At 42.2% G+C, this 25,927-nt stretch overlaps 1 protein-coding gene across 4 annotated transcripts in view; it reads left to right on the forward strand.

Moving 5' to 3' along the window:
* The window catches only part of MIDEAS (mitotic deacetylase associated SANT domain protein), a 65,594-nt gene extending 43,020 nt beyond the window's left edge, over positions 1 to 22,574 (forward strand). For all 4 annotated transcript variants that reach the window (XM_084847009.1, XM_084847017.1, XM_084846999.1 and 1 more), the window contains 7 exons: positions 1,335 to 1,438; positions 5,051 to 5,126; positions 10,384 to 10,472; positions 11,454 to 11,603; positions 11,950 to 12,147; positions 13,667 to 13,875; positions 15,874 to 22,574. In XM_084847009.1, coding sequence (XP_084703135.1) covers positions 1,335 to 1,438; positions 5,051 to 5,126; positions 10,384 to 10,472; positions 11,454 to 11,603; positions 11,950 to 12,147; positions 13,667 to 13,875; positions 15,874 to 16,105 — 1,058 coding nt within the window. In that variant the 3' untranslated portion in view covers positions 16,106 to 22,574. The remainder of the gene's footprint in view (positions 1 to 1,334; positions 1,439 to 5,050; positions 5,127 to 10,383; positions 10,473 to 11,453; positions 11,604 to 11,949; positions 12,148 to 13,666; positions 13,876 to 15,873) is intronic.
* Positions 22,575 to 25,927: the final 3,353 nt, after the last annotated feature.

Consider the following 25,927-nt stretch of genomic DNA (forward strand, 5'->3'; position numbering starts at 1 on the left):
CTAAAATCTGTCCCGGAAGGTTGGGGTTCTATCCAGAACTGATTTCAGGAGAACTTGGGGAACTGTATGGGGAAGCGGAAGTTCCGTGCAGCATTGGATATTGCCCCATAAGGATAATATTTCCGTAAAACACAGTTGACTGCTAAAGTGGTTGGGGATTTTTCAGTTAAAGTGCTAGAAGCTTGTTAAAACATAAAGGTGTTAAAACACTTTCTAAAACACTAAGATAGGTGTGGTGGGCCTCCTTAGGGAGGGGCCATCGCAGGAAAGACTCTATTCCATATTCTGGTCAGTCGTAACTGTGTTGCCATGTGGAATGGCAAAAGGGGGGGGCTCAGCTGAATCTGGGCCTGGTGATGCATTTGAGAGCTTAACATTTCTGCAGCCATATTTAGATTCTGTGCCTGCTTTAAAACACCCACTGTTGCAAAAGACACACATCTCTGGACTCAGCAGTACTTACAGTGAGTCTTCCTCGACCCCACTACCCCAGCATTCTGTTTTCACGTTGATGGAAAGGCAGTGCAAAAGTTGATTCTTGGACTTCCCCTTTCTCCACTCCATTACTCAGCCAGTTAGTGCTGAAAGTGACTTAGAGTGCAATCCAGTGCATATTTAGAGAGAGAAAAGTCATTTTTTCTGTCTAATTATGCATAGGATTGCATCCTTAGAGGCACAATTTTCTCATGAGCGTGAGATAGCTAAGGCTTCTTATTGTTCATGTCTTTCTCTTGCCCCTGATGTGTAGATGGAGTAGACAGTGGCAATGGAGTGGTAGGGAGCAGGGCAAGGGCACCTTAGCAAATTGGACTTGGAACCATTAAGGCTGGGCTGTTGAGCCTCAGGCCCATGGACAAAATCTGGCCTGCCTGGGCTCCCAGTATGGCCCCCTGGGGTTCACCAGATAGCCCGATCACCAATTGTTTGGTGGTTTCCCAGCTTTTGTGTGGGTTTTCCCCCCAATTATAAAAGGTCAAAATGCTTCTCCTGAGGCTTAGTTACTGGCAGGAGGAGCTTTGAGATAAAATATGGTGGTATTTTTGGCCCTGCCCCTTTTGCATTTGTCCCCGCCCACCACTGCAATGCGGTCCCCAAAAGCTTCTCTAAAATTGAATGCGGCCCGCTGGCTTCAAGAGGTTCGACACTCCTGCATTAGGGGATGATGGGACTGCATTTCCTCAGGAAGTGGTGATGGAAGCAGTATGTGTGATGAGCAAGATTAAGAAGAAAACCACTGACTTACTCTTAAAAAATAGATGTTTTGGTTTTTTCACCAGTCCACCACTTGTCTTGGATGGATGTGATGTTGTGTGTTGTTATTTTTTATTTAACAGTGGAGAACCTGCTAACTGCTGCTTGCTCAAGTATATTTCCTGGCGGTGGCACCAACCAAGAGCTGGCATTTCACTGCTTACATGAAGCAAAAGGAAACATTCTGGTAAGTCTTCATCAATCCGTGATGGATCTAATTAGATATGGCGGGGGGGGCTGACGGTATTGATCTCTTTGAGGGGAGGAACGATACTAGGCAACCTTGTATGTTTTGCAAGCTTTCACCTTGTAATAGAAGAGGTTTTGCCAGCACAACCCATTCTTAAGAAAATCCTGTCTTGCATCTCTAGTCCTGCACCCTGTGCGTGCGTGTCTCCCTCCCTCTTTGTCTGTCTGTCTGTCTGTCTCTATATATGTATGTGTGTGTGTGTATATAAATAAATAAATAAAACTTCCTTTGATATTCCTTTTTCCCTTCTGCATCTCCCCTTCCAGTCCTCCTTCCACTGTTGATGATGCATCTGCCTCTTGGCCTTTATGGTCCTAGAGTGGGTTGCCTGTATGCTAGCTGTTGCCTAGTGTGGAAGGGCTGTTTCCCCATGGGTAGAGCACATGCCAGATAGGGCCGGAAAAACTCCTGCCTGAAACCCTGGAGAACTGCTGCCAGTCAGCGTAGGCTAGCCTTCCCCAACCTGGTGCCCTTTGGGTGTGTTGGATTACAACTCCCAGCATCCCCTTGGGGGTGCTGGAAGTTGTAGTCCAACACACCTGGGAACATGGGAAACTGCCTTGTAGCAAGTCAGACAGTCGATCTATCTAGCTCAGCATTGTCTATACTGACTGGAAGCGGCTCTGCAGGGCTTCAGGCAGGGACTTCCCAGGGATCAAACCTGGGACAAAGCAGGTGCTCCAGCCCTGAGCTATGGCCTTTCCCGAAAGGCACCAGGTTGGGCAAGGTTAATGTAGACAATACCGAGCTAGATGGACGGGTGGTCTGACTCAATATAAGGCAGCTTCATGGGCAGTGCTGTTATCTGTCATAAAGCTGTCATGGGTTTGGGTTGTTTGGTTTTTAAGCTAATTGAGAGGAAGAGTCCAAAAATCTAAGCGGCGCGAAGTAAAACTTGGAAGCTATATCTAATAAAGAGAGCTTTCCTTCTACTGATTGCAGCAGCTTTCCCTAACCGGATACCTTCCAGACGTGTTGGGCTACAATTCCCATCATCCCTAGCCAGCATGGCCAATATAAGATCAGATTCCTAGTTCTTAATTGGCCATCTGGAGTCTTATCCATAGAAAGGCAGAATATTAATTAAATAAGTATGTTACTGCCTGCTGTCACCTAGGAGAAACTTAATTTGAAACTATCTCCCTGTATCTGTGTGATGAAACTGCTATATTACTACTAATAATTATTATTATTATTGATAATAATATCAAAATGAAGTGCACACAGGTCCTTGGTAAGTGTTAAAAGTACAGGCGCTTTACAGAAAAGTAGTTGAGTAATATCTACTGCCTACAATTTCTTTGAGCTCTGGTGGCACCAACTGATTTCCTGGAATCATTCTGGCCTTAATTTATCTGCTTGCTTTGGAATACTGTTTACTGGAGTGAACTGAATGTTTAAATGTGGCTACTGACTGGTTCTGCAAAGAGTCATTAATTAAGGCAGAATCCCTGGGTGGGAATTTGCCTGTAACTGGGCACGTGCTGACAGGGATCATTATCAAATGAGATAATACTTCTGTGTAGGAGAAGAAACTTAATTATGTCACAAATACTTTTACTGGTGAGCGCACCGTACTAAATCGAAGCTGGAGAGGAAGGGGGAGATACAGACTGTCTTCCGGATAAGAGTTTTTTAGACATGAAACAGGGAGATCTGCGTCTCAACTCAGGGCAGCCATTGGCAAGTCAGTGGCTGCATTTGGACATCACAGTAAATCACGATTTATTGCAGGGGTGGGGAAATTGTGGCCCTCCAGATGTTGTTGGGCTACAGGTGCCATCATGCCTCACCATTGGCTATGCTGGGCATTATGGGCATTGCAGTCTAACAATGTCTAGAGAGCCACAAGATGCCCACCCTTGATGTATCATGATGGAAATGAGTCTAGTCTCTCTCCAGGCTTGCATGCTTCCCTCTCCTCCTCCAGCATAGCCGTGAGGAGGAGATAGGAAGCTTTCAATTCTGTTTTAGATTAACCACATTTTAGCGTGTCATCTGAACCTTAAACTGTAGTTTATCTTAATTATTGTTTGTTTGAAACAAGCCAGCTTCATAAACCACGATTAGAGGTTGGGTTGTTTCGATCAAAGCGTAGTTTAAGCATGGTTTGTCAGGTTCAGAGAACACAACAAGCAGTGGTTAATCAAAAATGGGTAGTGCTCACATGAGAGGAGGGGAGTATGCAAGCCCAGAGGAAGGCTCAGCTCATTTCTGTCACAATAAATCATAGTTGTTCATGATGCTCTTGTGTGTTGACTTCAGTTCCTTTTCTGTAAAATTGAAGTATGGTTGAGAGTATAATAACCCATAGCCACTCTGGTGTCAGGGTGGAAACTGAGCCAATAGAGCCCCAGAATAGTTCTGATTCTGAGGAGGAACAGCAATCTGTGGGAGAGGAGCATGCTCATCTCTCACAAGCACAGCAGCTGGCAGAGATTCCTCCTGCCAGCATTCCTGGGATAGATAGTGACCCTGGCAGCGAGAGAGTGCTGGAGGGGGGCTTGCTGGACGCTCGGCGCAGACGCAGGGAGCGATGACAGATGGAGGGCGCGGAAAGGAGGCATAGCGCTCGTTTGGCGCACAAACAATGGTCGCGTCCTGAGGACCCAAGGGAAAGAGGGAGGATCTCTCTCTAGTCCATAAGTTCAGGGTCTTCCCGTGATTCTCCTTCAAACGGGAACCAACTGCCTTACCTGGAGCTTAGGCTACTCTGCTATCTTTCCCCAGTGCTGTTCCTTGCTTTGGTGCTAGCGATTAGTATTCTGAAAAAGTCATAAAGTAATAAAGGAATAACGTCTCGGAAAGAATTCCTCATCGTCTATGTCCTGAGTTGGCTATTGGTGGGGACTGCAAGAGGCAGCTAGGGCGCTCCTGACAACTGGGTGGCCTTTGGGGCTGAAGAGCAGCATATTTAAATCAATAGTGTTAAACCTCAGGCCCATGTTGAACTGCAGGCCCAGTATGGCCCTTGTGGGTTCCCCAGTTGGCCACAGCCCTTTCCCCTGGCACTGTCTCTTTCCCCCGACTGCCAATCATTTGGTGGTTTCCTGGCTTTTGCACGGTTAATTTCCCATTCTAAAAGACTGAAATGCCTTTCCTAAGGCTTCATTACTGGCAGTAAGAACTAAAATATGCTGGTATTTTTGTTATTTTCCTTTCCCCTTTTGCCTTTGACCCCATCCACCACTGGAATGTGGCCCCTAAGAGCTTCTCCAAAATTAAATTTAGTTTTCAGGCTAGGAAAGTTTTGACACTCCTGCTTTCAATAAAAAAAGGGCTTTGGCCCAAGAAAGCTTATGCCAGAGTATATACTGCGTGACACTCGGTTTTTGCTAAGCAGACTTCATATGTCTAGCCTCATGCTACCCACCTCAAAGGCTTAGTTACAAGGATGAATAAAAAAGCGTTACTCACTCTGTGCATTGTTAGTAAGGTCGACTTTAAATCGATCACTGTAGTAAACAATAAAGGTTGTGCCTGCTTGGTGGCAGTGGGCTTGTTTTGTTTGTCATGAAACCACTTTACTTGTATTTTTCCCCCTCTCAGGCTGCTCTGACCAGGTTGCTGCTGAAGAGGTCTGTGCGGTCACCAAGCCATCCACTGGCCGACTATCACTACACAGGTATGCTGACAACAAGGTGGTGGTGCTTCTCTTTCCTTCCTTCCTTGTTCTGTTACTTACTATTTAGGCATAAGAGAATTTTAAAGTTAGAGTTCTATTTGGGGGAAGTTTCCGTATGCTCAAATACTGGCAGCAGTTGGTGACCTGTTGATAGGAGCTGTTGAGATACTACTTCCCCAGTTTTACCTGGGTGCATAATGAGATTGTCGCGAACCTCAGGTTCTTTCCTGCTCCTCTTGCTGCATAAAGAATTGTGCTATCAAACGGATGGATCCCAGGTTTATTTGAACATGGGCTTTGTGTTGACCCTGGATATGAAACTGCTGAGTGAGCTAGTTCAATATCAAGGGTCAGGGAGATCACATGGTCAAATAAACATGGTGGGTTGGATCCTGAGTTGCCCTTCTACAAATAGAAGGGCTCTTTCCTTTTGCACAAGGGACTGCAATCCAGCGGAGGCTCCCACTGGAGGAAGTCAGGGAAGAGGAAGGCTGCAGAGGGAACCGGCCAAAATTCCCGCCAGCAGGCGCATCTCATCAGCAGAGTTTCGCTCATAGGAATTCTGGATCCAAGACAGTGTCCCTTTGTCCGGGTGGTCTTTCTATACGCAGTGAGAGGTGCAAGAAGCCTGAAATATGCCCCAATATTATTGCACGTAGGGGAGAAGCAGAGGTGGTAACATTTTAAACTAGTGGATATTTGGACAGCAGGGAGATGCAATGCCAAGTAGGATTATGGTGATTATTTGTGTGCGTCAGTGTGGAGATACTAATAGCGTAGGACATTACCAAACACTTTTCAAATTCATCAGTTGTTTCTTTGTACTTGTTGTTTTTCCCTACGGAACCAAATTGCTTTCATCTGGTTTCTGTAGTACAAGTTGTCTATGACATCTTGTACTTAGTGCACAGATTACTTTAAAACATTTAAAAGTCTGCTTTTAGAAATGATGCTAAAAATACCGTTTTGTATCGTGTGTGTGTAGGAACATAAGAATTATGAATCATGACATGAAATAAAGGAAGGGGAGATTTTAAATTGAATGAATCCGAAGTATAATTCAAATGAATTATTGTGTGGGCATTGTCTGCTTCCCTAAACTTGAAGGCCCCATCTTACCATAAAGAAAACTCCACTTCTACTGGAGACTTTACCGCTTCTGCAGTAGAAAATGGAAGTAATTTCTAAATCCGTGGTCGAGGTGTTCATTTCTGAACCATTTTATGAGAGGAAAACAAGTTTTGGCCTCACATCCACTCTTGCCTTACCCCACACTGCCTGGAGAGATCTGATGCATTACCAGGTTTATCTTTAGCCAATATCTCCCTGAATTAAAAGAGGTCCTAAAAGTGACAAGAAGTTCACAGATAAAGGAAATTAGCTAAGTGTCTTCTGAAAGTCTCATGACCTAAAAGTAACTTTGAGGATAAAAGGATCTCTTGAGCTTCCTCCTGCTGCATAGAATAACTTCTCATGTTTCAGACTCTTATTCATTTCCATAGGGGCCAAATATTATATTCCATTGAGGTTGTGAATACAAAGTGAGATTGTAGGAGAAAAGTGCAGTGTAGATAGTTGTTTTTGGAAACGCCACTTTGAGCAGCTGGCCCCTGTGTTATACTGCTGGCTACTTTTGCAGTTCCTCTCAGTTTACAATGTGGAACAATGGGCTGCTGTTTGACAAAAACAAGTCTGAAGCCCCTTTAGGCTCGTATTTATATATAACATGCACTAGCATGGGATGTGAATGCTGTCCGTGTTCATTTACATACAAACCACTTAGAGATGACAGTGTGCACCAATCTGTAGTGTGACAAATTGTGGAAAGCACGCAGTTGAGCATTTTTAGGCTTACCTGCATTGGTTCCTCTTCACTATTCACTCTTGCATTTCTCCTTAAACATTATCACCTTTGCCCCACCGCTCTTGAAACGATTGCCCCACTGCTCTTGAAACTGCTGTGAGGTCACAGTGGAACCTGGTTGGCAGATATGTCACAGCCCCTGTTTGTTTAGAGCTGCTCTAATGTTACTAAAGGAACTGGGCAGTCTAGGCAAGGTAGTTTAATGCTTTGAGGGACTTGGGAAACCCTAGAATTCTTAATTCTACAATCTCGGCTTTAGAACAACAGCTTGTTTGTGCAGATCAACTAAACAGTTTTGAAGCCAGTTCATGTATGTGTAATATACAACGTAATAGTAAATCCTGCTTACATTCTGTACTTAGGGACACATCCCTAGCTGCCACCCCCAGTTACTTTTTCCCAATCCAAGCCTGGTTTGGGTGTGAAGAGGAAATCCCACACCACTCCATTCCATTCCAGCTGTGGTTTGGCTTGGCTTCCTCCCTGTTGTAATGTTGGTTGGTGGCATAAGGGAGGCGTTGTATTGCGTGTTTCAAATATTAAACATGATAATGTTCTGCTTTCAGACTTCTCTTAATCAGTGTTTTCTGTATAAAACTCAATTTTGTATCTGTTGCTGTCATTGTTACACACACCTGTGGCTGAGACGAGCATTTTGGGTAGATAGGATTATTATTTTTTAAGTAATTTTGAATCATTCGATATGTAGCCAATGCAATGCACATGATTCAGCACTCCAAAACAAAACAAATGACCATGAGTAGCGCATCGAGTTTATACATTTTATAAACGTAAACATTTAAAATTTTATAGACCTAAAAACTTGTATAAACAGGTTTTAAAATGTAAAACGTTTTGGTATAAAACACCAGCTTTGGTTACAAATAAGAGTATGCTTATTTGTGTGCAGAGTTACCATTCAATAATATGTCCCTTTTCATAGATTTCCTATACCATTTTGTTTTAAACTACCCATTAAAGAGTTTTAATTCCACATCCAAAAAGGGAAGCCAGCCATCCACATTTGGCTGCATTTGAATTGTAACCCTGCACACCCTGTGCTAGTGAAAAGGCAGATGGTAATGAAAATGATTCAGAAAGCTGTTGGGGTGTCTACATTTAATTATGCTGAGGAATTAAAACAAAAGGCAGTAAAACTGGCAGAGGCTGATGGTTATAGGTTACCAGTTCCAGCTGTTAGGAGTTGAGGAATATCAGAGGACTGCCTTTGTTGAGAATCCCGTTTGTGACTGACAGATTTGTATGGGAAGCCCAAAAGATCCTTGATCGCTGTAACATCAAGGCTAATGTTGTTTGTGCTGCCCCGATAACACTGAAACAACATCTTGTGAAGTCTCAGCTGTATGACAACAATTGCTGGACATGAAAATGCCCTATTGGTGTGGATGGTAAGGGGGAGTGTACAGTTAAGGGCGCTATCCATAAAACTGAGTATTTGGAATGTAATTCCTTTTAAACTGGTGTCACTGGAAGACCTTTTTTATACTAAAAAGGTATAAGGCGCACTTGGCAGATATTCAGCATAATGAAAAACGTGCTAGACCTTGGTCCCTTCATATGAGAAAGAAACATGCTGGCAGAGCAGCTTTAGTGAAGATCTCTGTGCTAGCAGCTGAACAGAGCCTCCAAAGGAGAAAGATTAAGGAGGCAATGTTTATTGATAAGCTCAAGCCTGATATCAGTTGAAAGGATGAGATGAAACAAGCCATGATGTTTATAAATGCAGCTTGATTCGTTATTGAATACAGGTGCTGATTGTTAATCCATGGTCTCTCTCTGAAGTGTGGCCTGTTCCTGATTGGCTCTGGCTCAGCTTATAAGTGGTATCGTAGCATACTCTTATTTGTAACTGAAGCTGGTGTTTTATTTTTAAATCTATAACATTTCTAAACTGGATGCACTCATGGTCATTTGTTTTGTTTTTAAGTAATTTTAAAAATTGGAGGCTGATGGTATTTATGTGTATTCAGTTATATGATGCGCAGGCTAGTTAAAAGAGGCTTACAGAGCAATCCTAAGGACAAGGAGCTGTATTGGTGGTGCGCTCCAGTCTGGAGGCTCCGTCCTGTCTTAAGACCTGCCGGGCTCTTGCCAGCAGGGCAATTTCATAGAATCATAGAATAGTAGGGTTGGAAGGGGCCTATAAGACCTGTTTGAACAGCAGAGGCCTTTTTTGCCTCTCCATCCTCCAAAAAGGGAATTTCCATTAGGCAGGCCTCAGGGCCCATCTAACATGCCCTCTGAGTTGGGGGCGTAGTTGTGGGCTGGGAGGGCTTAGGATCCCTTGGATCCTCAGCTGCTCCCCCCCACCCCAACACTCCTATTTCTTCCCCGTTACAAGGTTGGAGTTCCAGCCTCGTAGAGGAAGCCACTATGGAAACCTCTGCAATGGCTGGGAGGAGCCAGAAGGGATGCTCCAACTTCGGGGGGGGGGGGGACCCTCTGAGGTCAGAGCTCTGTCTGAGACCTCAGAAGGGGTTTTCTAGACAATCACGTGGCCTGGGATGCTGTCTAGGTGTCACGTTCCATAGTTCCTCTCCCTTCGCAATAAACACACTCCAGGAAACAAAGCTTCAGGCCAACGCTACTTTATTAGTAAAGGACTAGGAAACTCTCAGACTCCATAGAACCAGCTAATCCACATATCTACGAATATCAAGAGAGAGATGAAGTGGAAGTTAGAGAAGTTGCCAGCTGTCTGGGCATGAACTTCACCACCAGACTTGCTTCACAGGGATGACCCTCCCTTAGGTTGGCTCCCTTCCTACAGTGGCTTCTATGAGTGGCCAACTTGGTGGAGCATCTGAGCCCTGCCCGTAACTTTTTCTGCTTCGCTCTGTGATGGACCCTAGCATCCCTCAAGTCACGCCCCTTGCCCTCCTCCTCCTCTCCCTCTGAAACTTGAGTTCTCATGGTAGAGGAATGGGGGAGCCATTCAGGCTGGGCCATCTGTGTGTCAAGGTCTTGGGAAGAAAGTCTCACCGTATCTGGGCTCACTAGGGAAGGTGTCTTGCTCTGTTCTTGCTGTTCCCATTCTAATTCCGAATCTGAGCTGCCAGACATCTCCACATGCTCAGATTCATTCCTGACACTAAGGACCATAGGATTGCTCTGTTAGTAAATAATTAGTTAAAAGAACACAGCATTGGAATTATTTTTTTAATGAAGTATAACATTAACTTAACACCTGTCAAGGTACTTGAGGTAGCATTTACCTACAAAAGCTTTCTGAAAAACTTGTAACACAGGAATAATAACTTCAAATGCAATTCAAGCAGGATGATGGAGGTGTTCGGGAGATAGAACTGTAATAAAATATTTCAGTGTCTGGTGAGAATAAAAAGAAATGAAACGGAATTGTGTTCTTTTCAGGATCAGATAAGTGGAGTGTACTCGAGAAAAAGCACTTCAATAAAGGAATTGCCATCTACAAGAAAGACTTCTTCCTGGTTCAGAAGCTTGTGAGTTGTTTATCATTTCCCTAATGCATTGCAAAATAATTGATCTGCAGTCACAGGACACATACAAAGTGTCACAGGCTAATTGACCATAGTGTTTACTTCATACTGGTGCTGAGCACTTTTGTTATATAATGCTACAATTTATTTATTTAATACAATATGAAATTGAAATGCTAATAATCTCTGTGACTTGAATCAGACAATCATATCTCAGATTTAGAAACAGAAATACGAACAAGCAGTTTGGGTGCATACTCCCTCACTTTTCCCTTGGCGATGAGCGCAAACAAACTAGGAACTCTTCAATTAACTATAGTTTCCCTATTTTGTCTGAACAGACTATCTATGGTTAATCTCTTTGAGATAAGCCAGGATATTAACCCAACTTCACACCATGAGTTAATATTATCCTGGTTTGTCCCAAAGCTTTTAACTATTGTTTTCTGTTGTGGATGAAACGGGAAACTCAACTGAAGAGTCCCTGGTTGATGGCTTCTCTCGCTCACATGAAGGGATGAGCAAAGGGGCTGCATGTGTAGCCAAAGGGCTTGTTCATATCTTGGCTAATTAATTAAGCTGAGATAAGAAAATTCAGATGTGGCTAATATTGCTTCATAGGTTGCATTTTCCCTGAATACAGATCATATCTGCATAGGAAAAGCCTGCATAGCGTTCAAATATGTAGTGCAATGAGACATTTTATTTTGCTTTAGTCTGCGTAATGACAAAATAAAGTCATGTGACAAAGTACATAGTTTCACATGTGACAAGGAACATAGATCATCTGGAGATAATAGACCTTAATGAAGTCCCAGGATTGTGGCCTGCGGTTTTAAAGTACATGAATGTCCCCAGTGAGGAGTAAGTGTGTGTGTGTGTGCGTGTGTATAGAGAGTAATGTAAAGTAACTTGCCTTTTTTTCTCCTATTTCCTCCTCTCCTTTGCTCTTCTTCTCCCCCCCCCCCCCCCGCAATACTCCAGATAAAAACCAAGACTGTGGGCCAGTGTGTGGAGTTCTATTATACATACAAAAAGCAAGTCAAAATAGGCCGGAATGGAACCCTAATCTTTGGGGATGTTGATGCAGCCCCCGAAAGAGCTGTTAAAGATGAAGCTGAAGTAGATATAAAGGTAACATGCTGGATGTTGGCTTTGGCACTAAAATATTATGTTGGATATCTGTAAAATTGCACATAAGGCAATAAGGCTTAAAAACAGAAGTCGTCCTTTTTTTTTAACAGTGGAATGTCTAATGGAACTTGGAGAGTTTTTCTAAGCTTCAGCAGGAGTTGCTGGTGGAATGGTGCCGACTGGGCCCCCTTGGACTCCTAATGCTCCCCATATGCTCCCAATGCTCCCCCTTGGACTCCTAATGCACCCCATTGGACTCCTAATGCTTCTCCTAATGTCTTTGCATTGAAGTGAGTTTTCTTTTTTAAATAAATCTGACTTGCATTCCTTTTTTACCCTTATGAAGAGTTCCCATAGGCTGACACGTACTCTTCCTCCCAGAACATACAATGAAGATTATGAAAACACTGAAGACGAGGATGATGGAGAAATGGGGGATGAACTGGCTATAAAAGAGGAAGTAGTAGAAGGGAATGAGTTGCATGACAAGAACAGCAGCATAACGCTTCCCAAACCTACACACCCATTACACACTGAGGGCCAGGTAAGTGTTCAATGACCTGTAGTGTGTAATATATGTGTTACTATTTCTTTTGCCAAATGACTGACCAGTTCAAGTAAAATGGATGTCTTAAGATGAGTGTTTTGTATGGTAGGCTATCACCTACCTGATGCTCTCAGTCAAAGAATGCCAGGTTTGGAAATGTGGATACGTACATTTTACGTCTCAACTAGAGGTTCTTCTTTGTGGTCTCTGTGACTCACACATATGGATGCAGGTGCATAACCCATGTGTGTGAATTCATAGATGACCACTCGAAGAACCACGGTTACAAGTAAGCAGCCTGTCCTTTTTAATAGCTGCGCAGTTTTTTTTAACAGAGAAACAAATGTTCCTAAACTGTGGCTGTAATCCTCCCATAGATTTTCAAGGTGCTGTGTTCTGCATGCTTGTGGAAATTGTGGACTTCCAAATGTTGGAAGCCTTGTGTGATGTTACTTCCTGATCTTATCACTTTTTGTGTTGCCAATATTTGGATATTGATTTGTTACATTTTGTATACAAGGTATACCCTTCAAGAGATACCTCCAAGGTGCACATAGCACTTTTTAGCTTAAAAACAATCTCTGTGACAGGTTTGGGCACTTGTCCGGCTCTCCTGGGGTCCCAGGCCAGTCCTCCAGGGTTCCCCAAATGACAACCTCTCCTTCCAGCCCCACCCCCTTTCACCCAATGGCCAATTGTTTCACAGTTTCCCAGCTTTTGTGCAGTTTTTTCCCCTTCTCAAAGGTTGGAATGCCTCTCCTGAGGCTCACTTGCTAGTAGTAAGAGGTTTAAGCTAAAATATGCTGATACTTTTGGTCTTTTGGCCTTACTCCATTTGCCTGCCCACCATTGGAACTTTTCTTTGAAGTTGAATTCAGCTCTCGGGGTGAGGTTCACCACCCCTGCTCTTTAAGGTTATGTGATGAATATACAGGGAGAAGTCATCTCTGATTAGGGTTCTGCTTGTTTAATTTAGGCATTCATGAATCAAAAGTAGCTTCTTAATTTGTGCCCAGAAGACAATGCGGAGGCAGTACAGATTTCAGTGGTGTAACATGTTTCTGGCAAGTCTTCAAAAACTTGCTCAAACTTCGGCAACTCCAGCTTCAACGGACTTCAAGGGAAATTCCATGTAGAATCCATGAAAGCAGTCTAGCCTTGAAGTTTTAAACGCATGCATGTCTGAGATAAATTAAAAAGTGAGGAAAACAACTGGAAAATTTCCCCTTTATTGGGATCTTAAATCAATATTTTAAAGGGAAAATGTTCTTACCTATTTGTGACATGATTATTAAAATGTTACAATGTGAGTACCATTTGAAGCTTCCCATGTTGCAATTCATTAATGTAATAATTCCATATTTAATTCCCATGCTTTAGTCACTGGAAACTTCTTTCGGGGGGGGGGGGGGGGCTTTTTTTAGTTGTTCATAAATCCATATCTCTGGCCATTGTTTAGCATCCAGCCCCTAGGAATTCTTATCGTTCCAACTTGTAATTGTCTCTTCCTGTGAAGGCTGGTGCGGAAAGACGCCAGGAACCTGGTGTTCCAAGAGCAGCTGAAGCCAGAGGCAGAACTTCAAGAAGAACAAAGGAGACACCTATTAAATATCGGAAGACTTCTCCGCCTGCACAGAAGAGGAGAAGGAAGCCAAAGCCCAAACAAGAGACCATTAACAAAGCCCAAAACCAAGAGGAGGAGTTTCCATGTAAAAAATGCGGCAGGTAAGAGTGGGAAAACGCAGGTGATGAAGAAAGGTTCCATCATTCCTTCTGTACAACAGGAAGTAATGGATGTGGAATTGAGCAAGTGATAGCCAATACAAGTAACAGCTGTATAAATAGCTAATTATATTCTTCCAGTTGTAAATTGCTTCCTGTTGTAGCAGATAGATTTTCCTTCACTTTTGTATGCATCCTGCTGCAAAGATGTCATGTCCCATCTTGGGAGTTGTCTATATTTTGCTGATATGATTTCTGTAGAGATGGGAATATGCTTCAGTGAATATTTCAACAGAAACCTAGATTATTTTTTATATAGCACCATACACCAGTTCAGGACTGAAGTAGACATCAGTTGGCTTTGCTTCAGTTTGTACATATTGGATGTCTCACCCAGTCTAATTGAGCTAGACTTGGAAAGAAAATGTTCCCTGCAGGTTTTATTTGGTTAGGAAATTCAGTTCTCTGCCAGACTTGCATACAGCCAGTGAGCAATGAGCTACTTACCAAGTGTTTAAGGGCACAATCCTATGCATGTTTAGATAGAAAATGTCCTACAACAACCAGCATTCCCCAGCCTGCTGTTGTAGGACTTTTTTCTGTCTAAACATGAATAGGAATGCACTCTGAAATGATGAAATGAAGAACATGAGATCGCAAACGAAGTATATTTATAATTTGGAGGCAGTAGGACTTAGCTGGCCAAAACAAAACTCTCTTTTGACCCACAAGATTACTAGCTGGTAGTGCTGTTTTCCAATCGCTTGCACAGATAGAAAAAGAGAAGCATGCTCACTAGCATTCCAGGTTCTTTGCTTTTGCAGTTGTTTTCAAAGGAATGGTAAACTTAATCTTGAGGGTCAGCTGAGTGTGTGCAAGTAGATAGAGGTTATTTGGTAGACACGATTGTTAGATTTGCAAAACGGTTTAAAAAAATCTCTAACCAAAGTTGAGAAATGAGGATCAGTAACTAACAAAAAGGCAAGAAATGAATGAAGAGAAACAAACTGTGAAGAGAATAATTAGTAATTAGAGAGCAAATAGCTGGAGGTATTGGGGAACCAGATACAAATGATTTCAGTTTATGTTGAACATCTAAAGAAATTGAGAGAACCTCAAAGACCATGGCTGTAATGAGTTTTACTCCTAAGGAAATGTACCTGGGAGTTTAAATGCAACAAAAAGTATGGGTGTAAGCATGCAGTTCGGGCCTGTTAATCTGTTAGCAAAACCCATCTTTTTGTTTTCTTTCAATAGCTGCTCCCACCAAGTTAATGGCCACTTAGATGCCTTAAAATAAACACAAGCCATAGTGAAGAACTGTTTTAAGGCCTGACTCCTGTCTGTTCCAGCTAGGTTCTGGGTTCCCCCTACTGTTCTGGACATGAAACCCTTTTCCAGAAAGTATGTAACCAATCAGTCTAGGCAGTCTCTTGCCTAAAACCTGTTCACAAATAGATACTGCTATACAGAGCTCTAATTAAACACCATATTTTATTATAGAGGAGAAGCAGAAAGATACATAACATTAAAATAGCAAAATAAAAGGTTACTTGGGCAGATGCCTTTCTGCACTGCTTGACTAAGATGGAACCTATTAAGTAGGACTCAAGCTTAGACAATCCAGAAGTCTTACATTCAGTCAATTTCATAAGGTCCAAGACATTTGCCTTGGAACAGCTTACCTGTCTCCTTTCCAGCCATCAGATAGAAACCGGCCAAAGAGAGAACTACCACTCCCGCCTCTAAACATAAAATGTCCCACTTTGGTAGGCCAATTAAAGTCGGGCCAGTCATGAGTGACACCATACACTGGAGCCAGATAACAACTATTATTAATATTTAAATGGAGAATCTCAGGAGGATTAGGCAGACTAGACTGTGGCTGGGATCTAAAGAGCTTCCTTAGCTATGCTGAATGCATGCCCAGTGCGGTTTTTTTTAATGATAGATGTCCAGTGTCACAGCATAAACCGCTTTTGTGTGTGTGTGTTCTCACAGAGTCTTCTACAAAGTGAAAAGCCGCAGCGCTCACATGAAAAGCCATGCTGAGCAGGAGAAAAAGGCAGCAGCTCTGAAGCAACGAGAGAGGGAAGAGGCGGCGGCAGCAGAGGCGGCGGCAGCGGCCGCTCGCAGCCAGGTTCAGCGTGAGGAAAGCAGCGATAGTGGAAGCTCCAGTGGGGGCAGCAGCAGCAGCAGCAGCAGCAGCTCTGATGAAGATGGAGAGGTCTAGCCAAGGGCCCGAGGAGGTTGAGAGCGCAGTCAGGCTGGAGTCTCTGACCTTCGTGATACTTTTCCATCTGTACCCATATTGTTTCTTGTCTAAGCAGACTCTAGACCTCTTGCTTCCACTTCCTTCCTTGCCTTGCTAACAAAGACTGAGTCGAACTGATGGATTTTAAAAGAAAAAGTGTGACCTTGAAATTTCTATTTTTTAAAGAAAACCAAAATTTTATGAATAACTTTTATTTATAAATAACTGTTTTAGTACCTAATGGAATGGAATTCAGTTTTCTTTCAGTTCAAACCACCATGGCATCTACATTTGAGACAGAAATCTGCTGAGGCATCTGGATATTGACACAAGTGACTCTGAGAATTTTCCTGTTAACTTGGAGAATCCATACTGTTTCCTTTGACTACTTCTTTCTCTTGCCTCCAGATTTTCTTTATTACTCACTGACATTTATTTTAGGGCTGCAACCAACACATGTTTTCCCTCAGTCCCATCATATGAGAATTGATTGTCCACAGCAGGTAGGTGTCTGTTTGATAGTGATCAGTGAACAGTCTCTCTGGGAGAATGACGAGAACATCCCTTTTAAAAGAAATGTCTTTTTAAATACAGGAAATGGCATAGCCAGTATTCATTCAGTCTCTGAGCTGGCCCTTTGCTGTTGAATTTGGAAATGCCACACAGGACTGACGCTTATTACAGCTGGAGGCAAGGGTTGTTGGTGAGGCCTCAGTGACTGGTCAGTGGTAGAGCAAATGCTTTGCTTGCACAAGGACCCAGGTTTGATCCCTTGCATTTTCAGTTAAAAGGGTCTTTGGTTAATGGGCTTGGGGTAGATGTCTGCCCAAGATCTTGGAGAGGCACTGCCAATCTGCATAGATGGTGATGGGCTAGATGGACCAGTGGTCTGCCTCTGTGAGAGAGAGCTACATACTCCTATGTCACAGCTGCTGTGGTGTTTATGCCAAGAAGGTGTTAGAGTGGATGTCTTGAGGTTCCCCTATAACGCTGCAATGGCTTGTAACCAAAAAAAGCTGGGTATGGAGTTGTTACTTTTCCATCCTAGCTAGTCTTCCCACAGAAGATTAGCCAACCAACAAAAAAAGACACCAGTATTAAAAGTTGTGTTTGTCCTTTAAAAAAAAATACTTTAAAAACCCATCTGAGGATAATTTGACTGAATCAGAACACACCTTTCATTCCTTCCTTCCTAAGAGCAACTGCTGAACAACCCACACTGCTGTACTACCATTCCCCAACAAAAAGAAGTCTATCTAAAATATTCGTTATTAGCACTACTTAGATCCCAGAATGCAAAAACCAAGGACTCCAAAAACCAACATATGGGGTTGTATCCAATGTTAGTCTAACTCAAGGTCCATTCATTTCAGTGGGTCTACTGTAAGTATGACATTGGATACAACCCACTGAGGAAAACAAATCTAAACTTCGCCAGGATTTCTTTGTAGAAGATATATTGGTACTCCAAATATATGTGTATTTCAGAACTACAGCATTTACAGTTGTTGTCTTACATTGTGTGGAGAGCTATCGCCACATCACTGCAGATGAACGAGTACCAGTTTTTGACTTCGCAATGCAGTAGGACAGAATAGGGTGGAGGGTATATCCAAAACGAAAACCCATAGGATGCTTAGCCAAATACACCTGAACTGAATTGTAACCACCAGTAGTAACGTATGTATGTTTGTGAGTGTTTTAAAAATACGTCTAGGGCAGGGGTCTCCAACCTTTTTGGACCTGTGGGTGCACTTGGGAATTTGAGAAATTCGATGGTCTTGCAGGCCCCTTCCAACCCTACTATTCTATGATTCTATGAAATTGCTGCGGGCACCACCACAAGATAGAGGATATGGCTAGTCACATAATGGCTGCCGTGGGGCCTGGCTAGTCAAGAGGTGGTGGGGCAGGGGGAGAAATAGCAAGGCTGGAGACTGGAAAGGAGGGGGAAATGGAAAGAGTTGCTTCCTGGACTGCCCAATCTTCTGTCCACACAGACCTTTTCCCTTTGCTATTTCTCTCCCTTCCTTGGCCCTAGCCTTCTTTTTCCCCCTTCCTATCCCCTTGCCTTGCTCTTTCCCCCACTCCTTTATCTTGCCGTTTCTTCCCCTCTCCTAGCCTCGCTATTTCTTTCCCTTCTACCTTGCATTCTCTTTCTGCCTGCTGATCAGTGGGTCGAGGAACAAGAATAAGAACCTGGTGCCCTAATGTTTTTATTTCTTTTTAAGGGGCCAGGGAGTAAAGAGCTGGGTGGGCACCATTGGAAGTATCCACAGGTGCTGTGTTAGGGAGCCCTGATGTAGGGGGTGGCTGAGATACTTGGCAGCTCATTAGGCAGGGGATTGTGAATTCTCCAGAATTCTCCATAAATTATATCAAAGATAAAGGATTTTGCACTGAAATGCCTGAATTCACTGATCTAGAACCCCTTAATTATGCAGCTATGAATGCATATATTTGCACTTTTCAATTGTCAAACTTGTGACTGTCTTGCTGTTTAAAAAATTTCACATTAAATGTTAAAGTCAAGGGCTAGAAAAGTAGAGGGGAAGGACGCATGTAACCATTACTTGTAAGCAGATAATGGCTGCCTATGTTTAGATCCCACTCTCCTCTAAAACCATGAGGGACATGAAAAATTAGACTTAGAGAATTCTATAAAATGCATTACATTCTGAACTGGAAGCTTTCTTGATTTGAGTTGCAATGTGATTGTGTCCTAGACGTTTTTGAGAACCCCCAAACCACAAACTTCTAGCAGTGTGCATAGATGTTTATTAAAAAGATAGCCATGTCGTATTTTATCTTTGGCTTTAAATCTCTGTTTCCTAGCACTAGTGGCATGTAATGGACACATAAGGATTAAAAGACCTCTGAAGGAAGGGGTTGCGTGGTTAATTTGAGTGAACCATAGCAGGGTCCCCTGACTCAGCTAGATTGCTGTTGGCTCCACCAGCTACTGAATGTATTCTGAGAGCTGTACTATACAATCAACAAAATCTCACATAGCACAGCTTTTACTGGACTGTATTAGAAGCATAGCTGCAGGTTTGCATATTTTAATGCCCAACCCATAGTTTTTGCAAAAACCTACAGAAATGCAAAAAAACATTTGGATGTTGGAAATGAGTTTTAGTCTAGTCATCTCCCTGGGGTGGTTTTTACATGGGGGGGTCATTGAAACATGCTGGCCATCACAGCCCCAGAGCTGACCAGGTGATTCTGTAGCTCAGAGAGGCGTGGCCCATGGATCAGTAGAGAATCACATGCTTTTGGGTGCATAAGGTCCTAGGTTCGGTCCCTAGCATCTCCAGTTAAGTTTCCCCAGCAGCAGAGCACAGAAAGTCCTCTGCCTGAGATTGTGGAGAGCTGTTGCCAACCAGCTACTGACATCTGGTATTGAGTTAGATGAACCAACAGCCTGATGTTCCATGTAAGGTGATTTTAAAAATGTTCAGTGCTTTATAATGGAAAAGCTCCACACACCTAAATAAATTAGCTTTTGAATTTTTTCAGCCACAGTATAATGTAGGCCAAATTCTAGTAGGCTTCTTAAATGAATTCTACTGTATCATAAAAAGCAGACTCAAGGCGTTGGGCCAGATTCTTGTACTATTTTTTCTGTTTGCATTTTTTGCACAGTTAAACCTTCAGGAATTTATCCTTACATTTACATTATTTGCCAAACTGCTCCTTTGCAATATTTTGACATAATGCTCTATCCTTCCCAGTTATAAATCTTTCCACAACCCTTTGTTATACATAAATAGTGACAAAATATCTTTGCTGTTTAAACCTGTCTAATTTGGGCTTTTAATTATATCTTCAGGAAATGTCTCAACCTGAACCTTTTTCTTTTGCAGTTAGCCTGGACTAAGGATCAAAAGGCCTTGTTCAGATATTTAGTAGCAAATTTGAGAGAGACAAGATTTTCTTCCCCCTTTAATGTTCAGGAAGGGAGGACTACAAAGACAATCATGGATATTACTGGTGCATACCCCCTCCCCCCCAGTCTCCCTTGAAAGTAGGAACTAAATTGAAATATTTTTCCGCAGGGCGAGATGTATTCTTTTTCCCAACTATAATTGCCACAATCCAGCACAGAGCACTTTGGGCTTCATTGTGCCCCATCGTTGGCTACAAAAAGAAACTATAAATGTGACTTCTAAAATTTTAATCATAAACATATGAAAAATAATTGTGCAGCAGTAAGTCCCCCCATCAATTAAACTTTGCAAGAGATAATTAACTTAAAATGGTCTTACTTTATTATTGTAACAAAATGGAAAACACTTCATATGCGGATGGATTCTGATGCATACTTGTTCCAAGTCATAACTATCCCATTCAAATGGGAATTAATTCATTGCAAGTCCTGGTTTTATGTTTCATTGCTTTTAATGGGACTTAGTTGCAACTGATTTACTGGATTGTGACCATAGGCAATGTGCTCCCTTAGCCAAAAGTAGAAGTGAAGTACCTGTACCCCGTTTTCACCTTCCTTTCACGCATATGCATGATGGGCAGAGAGGAGCACAATTCCACTCACTAGCCCTGACCTCTACGCATTTGTTGGCCCCAACCTCATGTGAACAGCATGAGAGTAGTCACTACATGTTTACAAATGTATGCATGGGGAGTTGATAAGTAAAGTGGGAACCCAAATGTGATTGGAGTTCTCAATTGTGTGTCCAGACATGCAGAGGTTAGGGTTGTAGCCAACTGATTCTATCCTGCTCTCCCTAAATGAAACAAAGGGCTACAATATTGGCCTTCAGCTGGTGGGACAGGACTTGCTACTGGGTCACATGTGTCTGACCTAAGGTGGGTTGCAAGATCATCAATACCACTATGCATATACAGGGAAAAACAACTGGGTCCCCAAATGCACGTATGGATTAAAGGTAGGTCCCAGGTCTCGAAAGGTTGCAGACTACTGTTCTATTATTTTTTTGGTCACTAAAAATAGTTTTAGGTTATTTTAGAAACCAGTGTTCCATTTTTATGTATTAGCCGCTGTTTTCTCTTACGCAAAGGTCCTCTTAGATGAGAAAATTCTTAGAAATTCACAAAATGTAGTAGTCCATAATACTTTACGAGCCCAGTTGCCCATACACATATGTGGCATATTTAGGGCGTAATCCTATGCATATTTAGACAGGAAAAAAGTCCTATAACTCCCAGCATTCCCCAGCCAGTGTGGCTGGGGAATGTTGGGAGTTACGGGACTTTTCTCTGTCTAAACATGCATAGGATTGTGTCCTTAATAACCTTAAGGGTGAGAGAAGAGAACCCGGTCTCTCGGGTTACAAATGCTTTCCTGCCTTATTACCTAGATACTGTTTTACTCACCACAGGCAACTCAGTGAGTGGCTATCTGTGAGCCTGGATTAGAATCCTTATGCTAAACTTAGATGAATAGGCATGATTACAACATTAGCCTTTTTCCTACTGAAGTTCAAATAAGGCATGTGATCTTGGTTGCGGTCTAAAATGCATGGTTCTTGATACTAAGAAACATTCAAATCTACTCTTGAGCTGCATCTAGCAGGATCTCTACATTGTGCCTTTCTGTTGAGTATGTAATATTCAGCATCCTGTGAGAAAGCATTTTGAAACATGTCTCTCTGGAGACACTCTGAGACGACAGATGCAACTCTACTGTAGTTTCCCAGTACATTGCAGCTGAGCTGCATACTGCAGGTTCAAATTGAGGCCAACTATATTTAAGGTTCTTGCAGGGTAGTTAGTGAAACTAGAAAAAGAGTTGAAGGTGTTAATTTTCTATGGCTGTCCATCCTATATTGAAAAGTACTCTTAACTGGACACACAAATGAGCTAACCCCATTGTATCTGGCTGACCTACATTCACAGAATATCACTTTAGCCAATGAGCATTTTATTCATAATACATTAACAGTGCAATTTTATGCGTGTCTACACAGAAGTAACTCCTATTGAATTTAGTGGGACTTACTCTCAGATAAATGGATACAAGATTGCAGGCATAGGCTGCAAGTTAGGGAGTATGGCTTACTGGTCTCATTGGGATTTTTGAGTAGATGTGCTTGGTTAGGATTGCATTGCATTGCATAACGAATTAAGCACAAGATGGTTGAAACCGCAATTGTTTTTATTTATTTAAAAAATATTGTAGCTTCAACCATCTTATACATTAAAAAATTGAAGTTTGTTTTGTCTTTGGAAAAGCATTTCTTGCTGATTCAATACAGCTGCCCATTGCTATGTTTCCTGGTGGCTTTAACATTTACACAACCAACTTAATCATTTGTGTAGACAACTTTAGTTCAAACATCTCTTGCTTCTATCCATACACATCTTGGTCTGCTTCCCATGTGTTCCTTCTAGCAAGGAATCATGAGAGTACAACAGTGTTATGTGCTCTATCTAGCGTGTCGGAAAAAATGAACCTTTCAAAGCTTTTTGCTGCTATCAAAAATATTTATATCCCAAGATATTTTCCCATAAACTCTTCTAGAAAATGGTCTAGTGTGCATTTTCCTAAGAGTTCGGTTTTTTTGAGTTAGTGTTTTTCGAGTTAGTGTTTTTGGAGGAGATGGAAACAACACAAAACACTTGCGCCTTTTTTCGAAGTGAAAGGTTTTTTTTAATCTGAAAACCTTCCACTTCGGTTCAGCTGTCTCTTTAATCTCATGTAAATGCCACTGTGCTAGAGCCAAAATCCTCCAGGCATGAGGACTGTGCAACTTCCATTCATTTCAGATGACTGCTCAGAATTCCTGCCCAAGCCGTGTTGAAATGAATGAAGGTTGTGAGTGCCTGACAGGTTGAAGCCCTCTAATCTCCAGCTGCTTACATTTCCTCCTCCTCCCACCACATCATTTCTGGAACATGGGATTTATATCAACAGCTGAACCTCTAAAGATCCCCAGCTGCTTATGTTCAGGAGGAGGTGAATATATATATATATATATATATATATATATATATATATGAGAGAAATGTTATTGTGTGTTGGAATTTTTTGTTTTAAAAACACCTTTTTCTTTGCATCTTCAAGTTTTTTTCCCATAGTTCAGATTTGGTACCAATTGACTTTCTCTTGAGTCTGTGTTTAATTCGTAATGCTGTCGCTTCTTGGTGTACTGTACAGAAACCGTCTCCTTGTAAGTATTGTATAAAATGCTTTTATTAAAGTACAGAGCTTTTATTTTAACAAATGAGCAGAAACTGCCTTTTGTGTATTTGCTGCACCTTTTAAAAAGACTGTTACATATTAAAATATTGTATATACAAAAGTATTACATACCTCTTATGTACAGATGTGATAGAGCAGACCATTTATTTTTGTGCTTTTTTTTTTTTTTTTTTACAAAATATTAATACACTAAAAGTCTTGCTGATGTGATTTAACGTACTCATGTAACTTATTTACTTCTGGGTGTTCCATTGTATCTCTTTAAGCATTTTATTAAATAAGGTTTAAAAGCAACTTTTGTAATAAGGTTTTTTTAATTGAATGTTTTGAGATAAAGAGGGTGGTAAAAAAAAATTCTCCTCTACTGTGGTGCTTTTTGTTTGTTTGGCATAATTAAATACAATCTGTGTGCTGCAAAAAGTGCGTGTTGCTTTTCTGCTAGCTGTTTCTATTTCCTACACATGATCAATGCTTCCTTGTCCGTCCTCACATGGTGATCTCATAAGATGAGCCTTGCATAGAAGCACATTTCTGTGTATAAATGGGATACTGTGCATGAAAAAGGATGTATGGGTGAAAAAAACCTATTTGGCACTCTTGGGTGCATGCAATGATCCAGGTGCATCTGGTTCATATCAGCACCTGTCAGACAGATGGCACAGTTGCCCTTGCCAGCACTGATCATATCTCCTGCAAACAGATGTGCTGTCCAACACATGTGTACATTTATTTATTTGATTTATTAGCCACCCATCTGGCCACCTACCCAGCCACTCTAGGCAGCGTACAATACAAATAACACAAAATGCAACAAATTTGCAAGAGCTAACTAACTTAAAATGGTCTTTAGTATTGTAACAAAATGGAAAACACTTCATATGCGGGTGGATTCTGGCCTTTTTTATTTAATCTGTTCTGGAGCTTATAATAATATTTCAGGTTATACAGAAATCTTTTAACATGAAATTCTTCATGATTTCTGTGACACACACATGGGTTTATCCACCTATGCAGAACAGTCATTTGGAACATTCGAGAGTTAAACACAGCTTTAGGCAGGAGCCCCACCCACCTCTGCACGCACCAGGCGTGGCTCAGGCCTGCCTCTGTTCCTTTCCATCCACTGCAGCAACTAGCAGTATTTGGAACATTCTCGTGTCTCACACCTAAAAAAGATTTCCACAAAATCTTTCTGTCCCCTCCTGGGATGCTGAACAGAGCTTCTTTCCTTTTTTCTCTGAGCTTGCTTTCATTCTTCTGCCCCTCAGGGGTGCATGGCCTCCAAGCCTGCCTTGAAGAAATGTACCCACTGTGGTGAGAGAATACTGTTGACCAATGGACACTTCAACTGCCTTTTCTGCCTCGGAGAGGCACACAAAGTAGACTCCTGTACCCACTGCCAGGCCTTTGCAACGCAGACCAGGAGAAACAGAGCGGCACACTCTATGCCCTACCCTCAAGGCAGCAGAGCCAGCCACACTGAATCGGAATCTAAATACTGCCTTGGCTGCCATTTGCAAGAAATCTCCAACTTTCCCAGCTCCTTCCACGGTGCAATATTATGGACAGTGCTGCAGAGCAACTGTCCCCGGTATCAAAAGCGCCAGCCCTTATAATGCTGACTCCATTGGCCGTCCTTTTAGACCAACAGCTTGAGACTGGCTCTTCCATGCTGACGGCCGATACCATGCAGGTCAACCAGACCAAGTCCTGAAACAAACGTCTGGCTAACCCCCAAGCTCCAGCACTGAAAAAGAGAAAGACAGCTCATAGGATAAAGTCTTATGGATGTCCAGCCCGAGCCTACTCAGATGCTGCTCCAACTACTCCTGGTGCAGATGATGCCTCAGACTCTTAATGCAATCACCAACACCAATCCTGGAGAAACTGCATGGGCCTGTAACTCCCCGGATGATGTCCAGTGCATGGGCTCGATATCAGGAGGTGAGTCTAGGCACTGTTTCCCAACCAGAACCGTACTATTATTCCCTGAGGAAATATAGACAGACCTCTCCAGCTTCCTCTGCTTCTTTGAGAGGTTTTCTTTGTCATCGATATATGCTATGGGACAGCCATAGACGCCTCAGCTACTATAGGTCTTTCTATTTCTATGAAGACCATTCAACGCCAAGACAGTATCATTTTGAACACAGGGATAGTGAATACCAGCATTATCCCCACTGACAACTTTCTCATTACCTGCATCACCCAGAACAATCTACAGCAACTCAAAAAGTTGCCAAGTTCAGATAAAATGTAACATGAACAACCACTTCTACTCTGAGCTACACCAATGAGGCACTAAAACAGCTGGCAAGTAATAGAACAGTTGCTTCTGTATTGCATGATTATTAAGGCACTAATCTCTATCTTTTTGAATGTTGGCTTTAAAATACTATAATTCACAGAACTATCTACTTCTAGGATTAGTCTTGGAATTTCATATTACTAGGTGTATTCTGAGTAATTTTATCTTGCCTTTAATACCAAATTGGCAGGGCACTGAGTCCACACTGTTGATGTAGTAGATGTTTGAACTAAGTTCTACAATAGCAGAGTAAGCCAAAGTTGAATACTAATGTGGAATATTAAGGGTTGGATCCAGAAAACATTGAGTG

This window comes from Heloderma suspectum, chromosome 1, assembly GCF_057233095.1.
Source record: "Heloderma suspectum isolate Gila_16-S chromosome 1, 16-S_ref, whole genome shotgun sequence".
In the NCBI taxonomy this organism is placed as follows: domain Eukaryota; kingdom Metazoa; phylum Chordata; class Lepidosauria; order Squamata; family Helodermatidae; genus Heloderma; species Heloderma suspectum.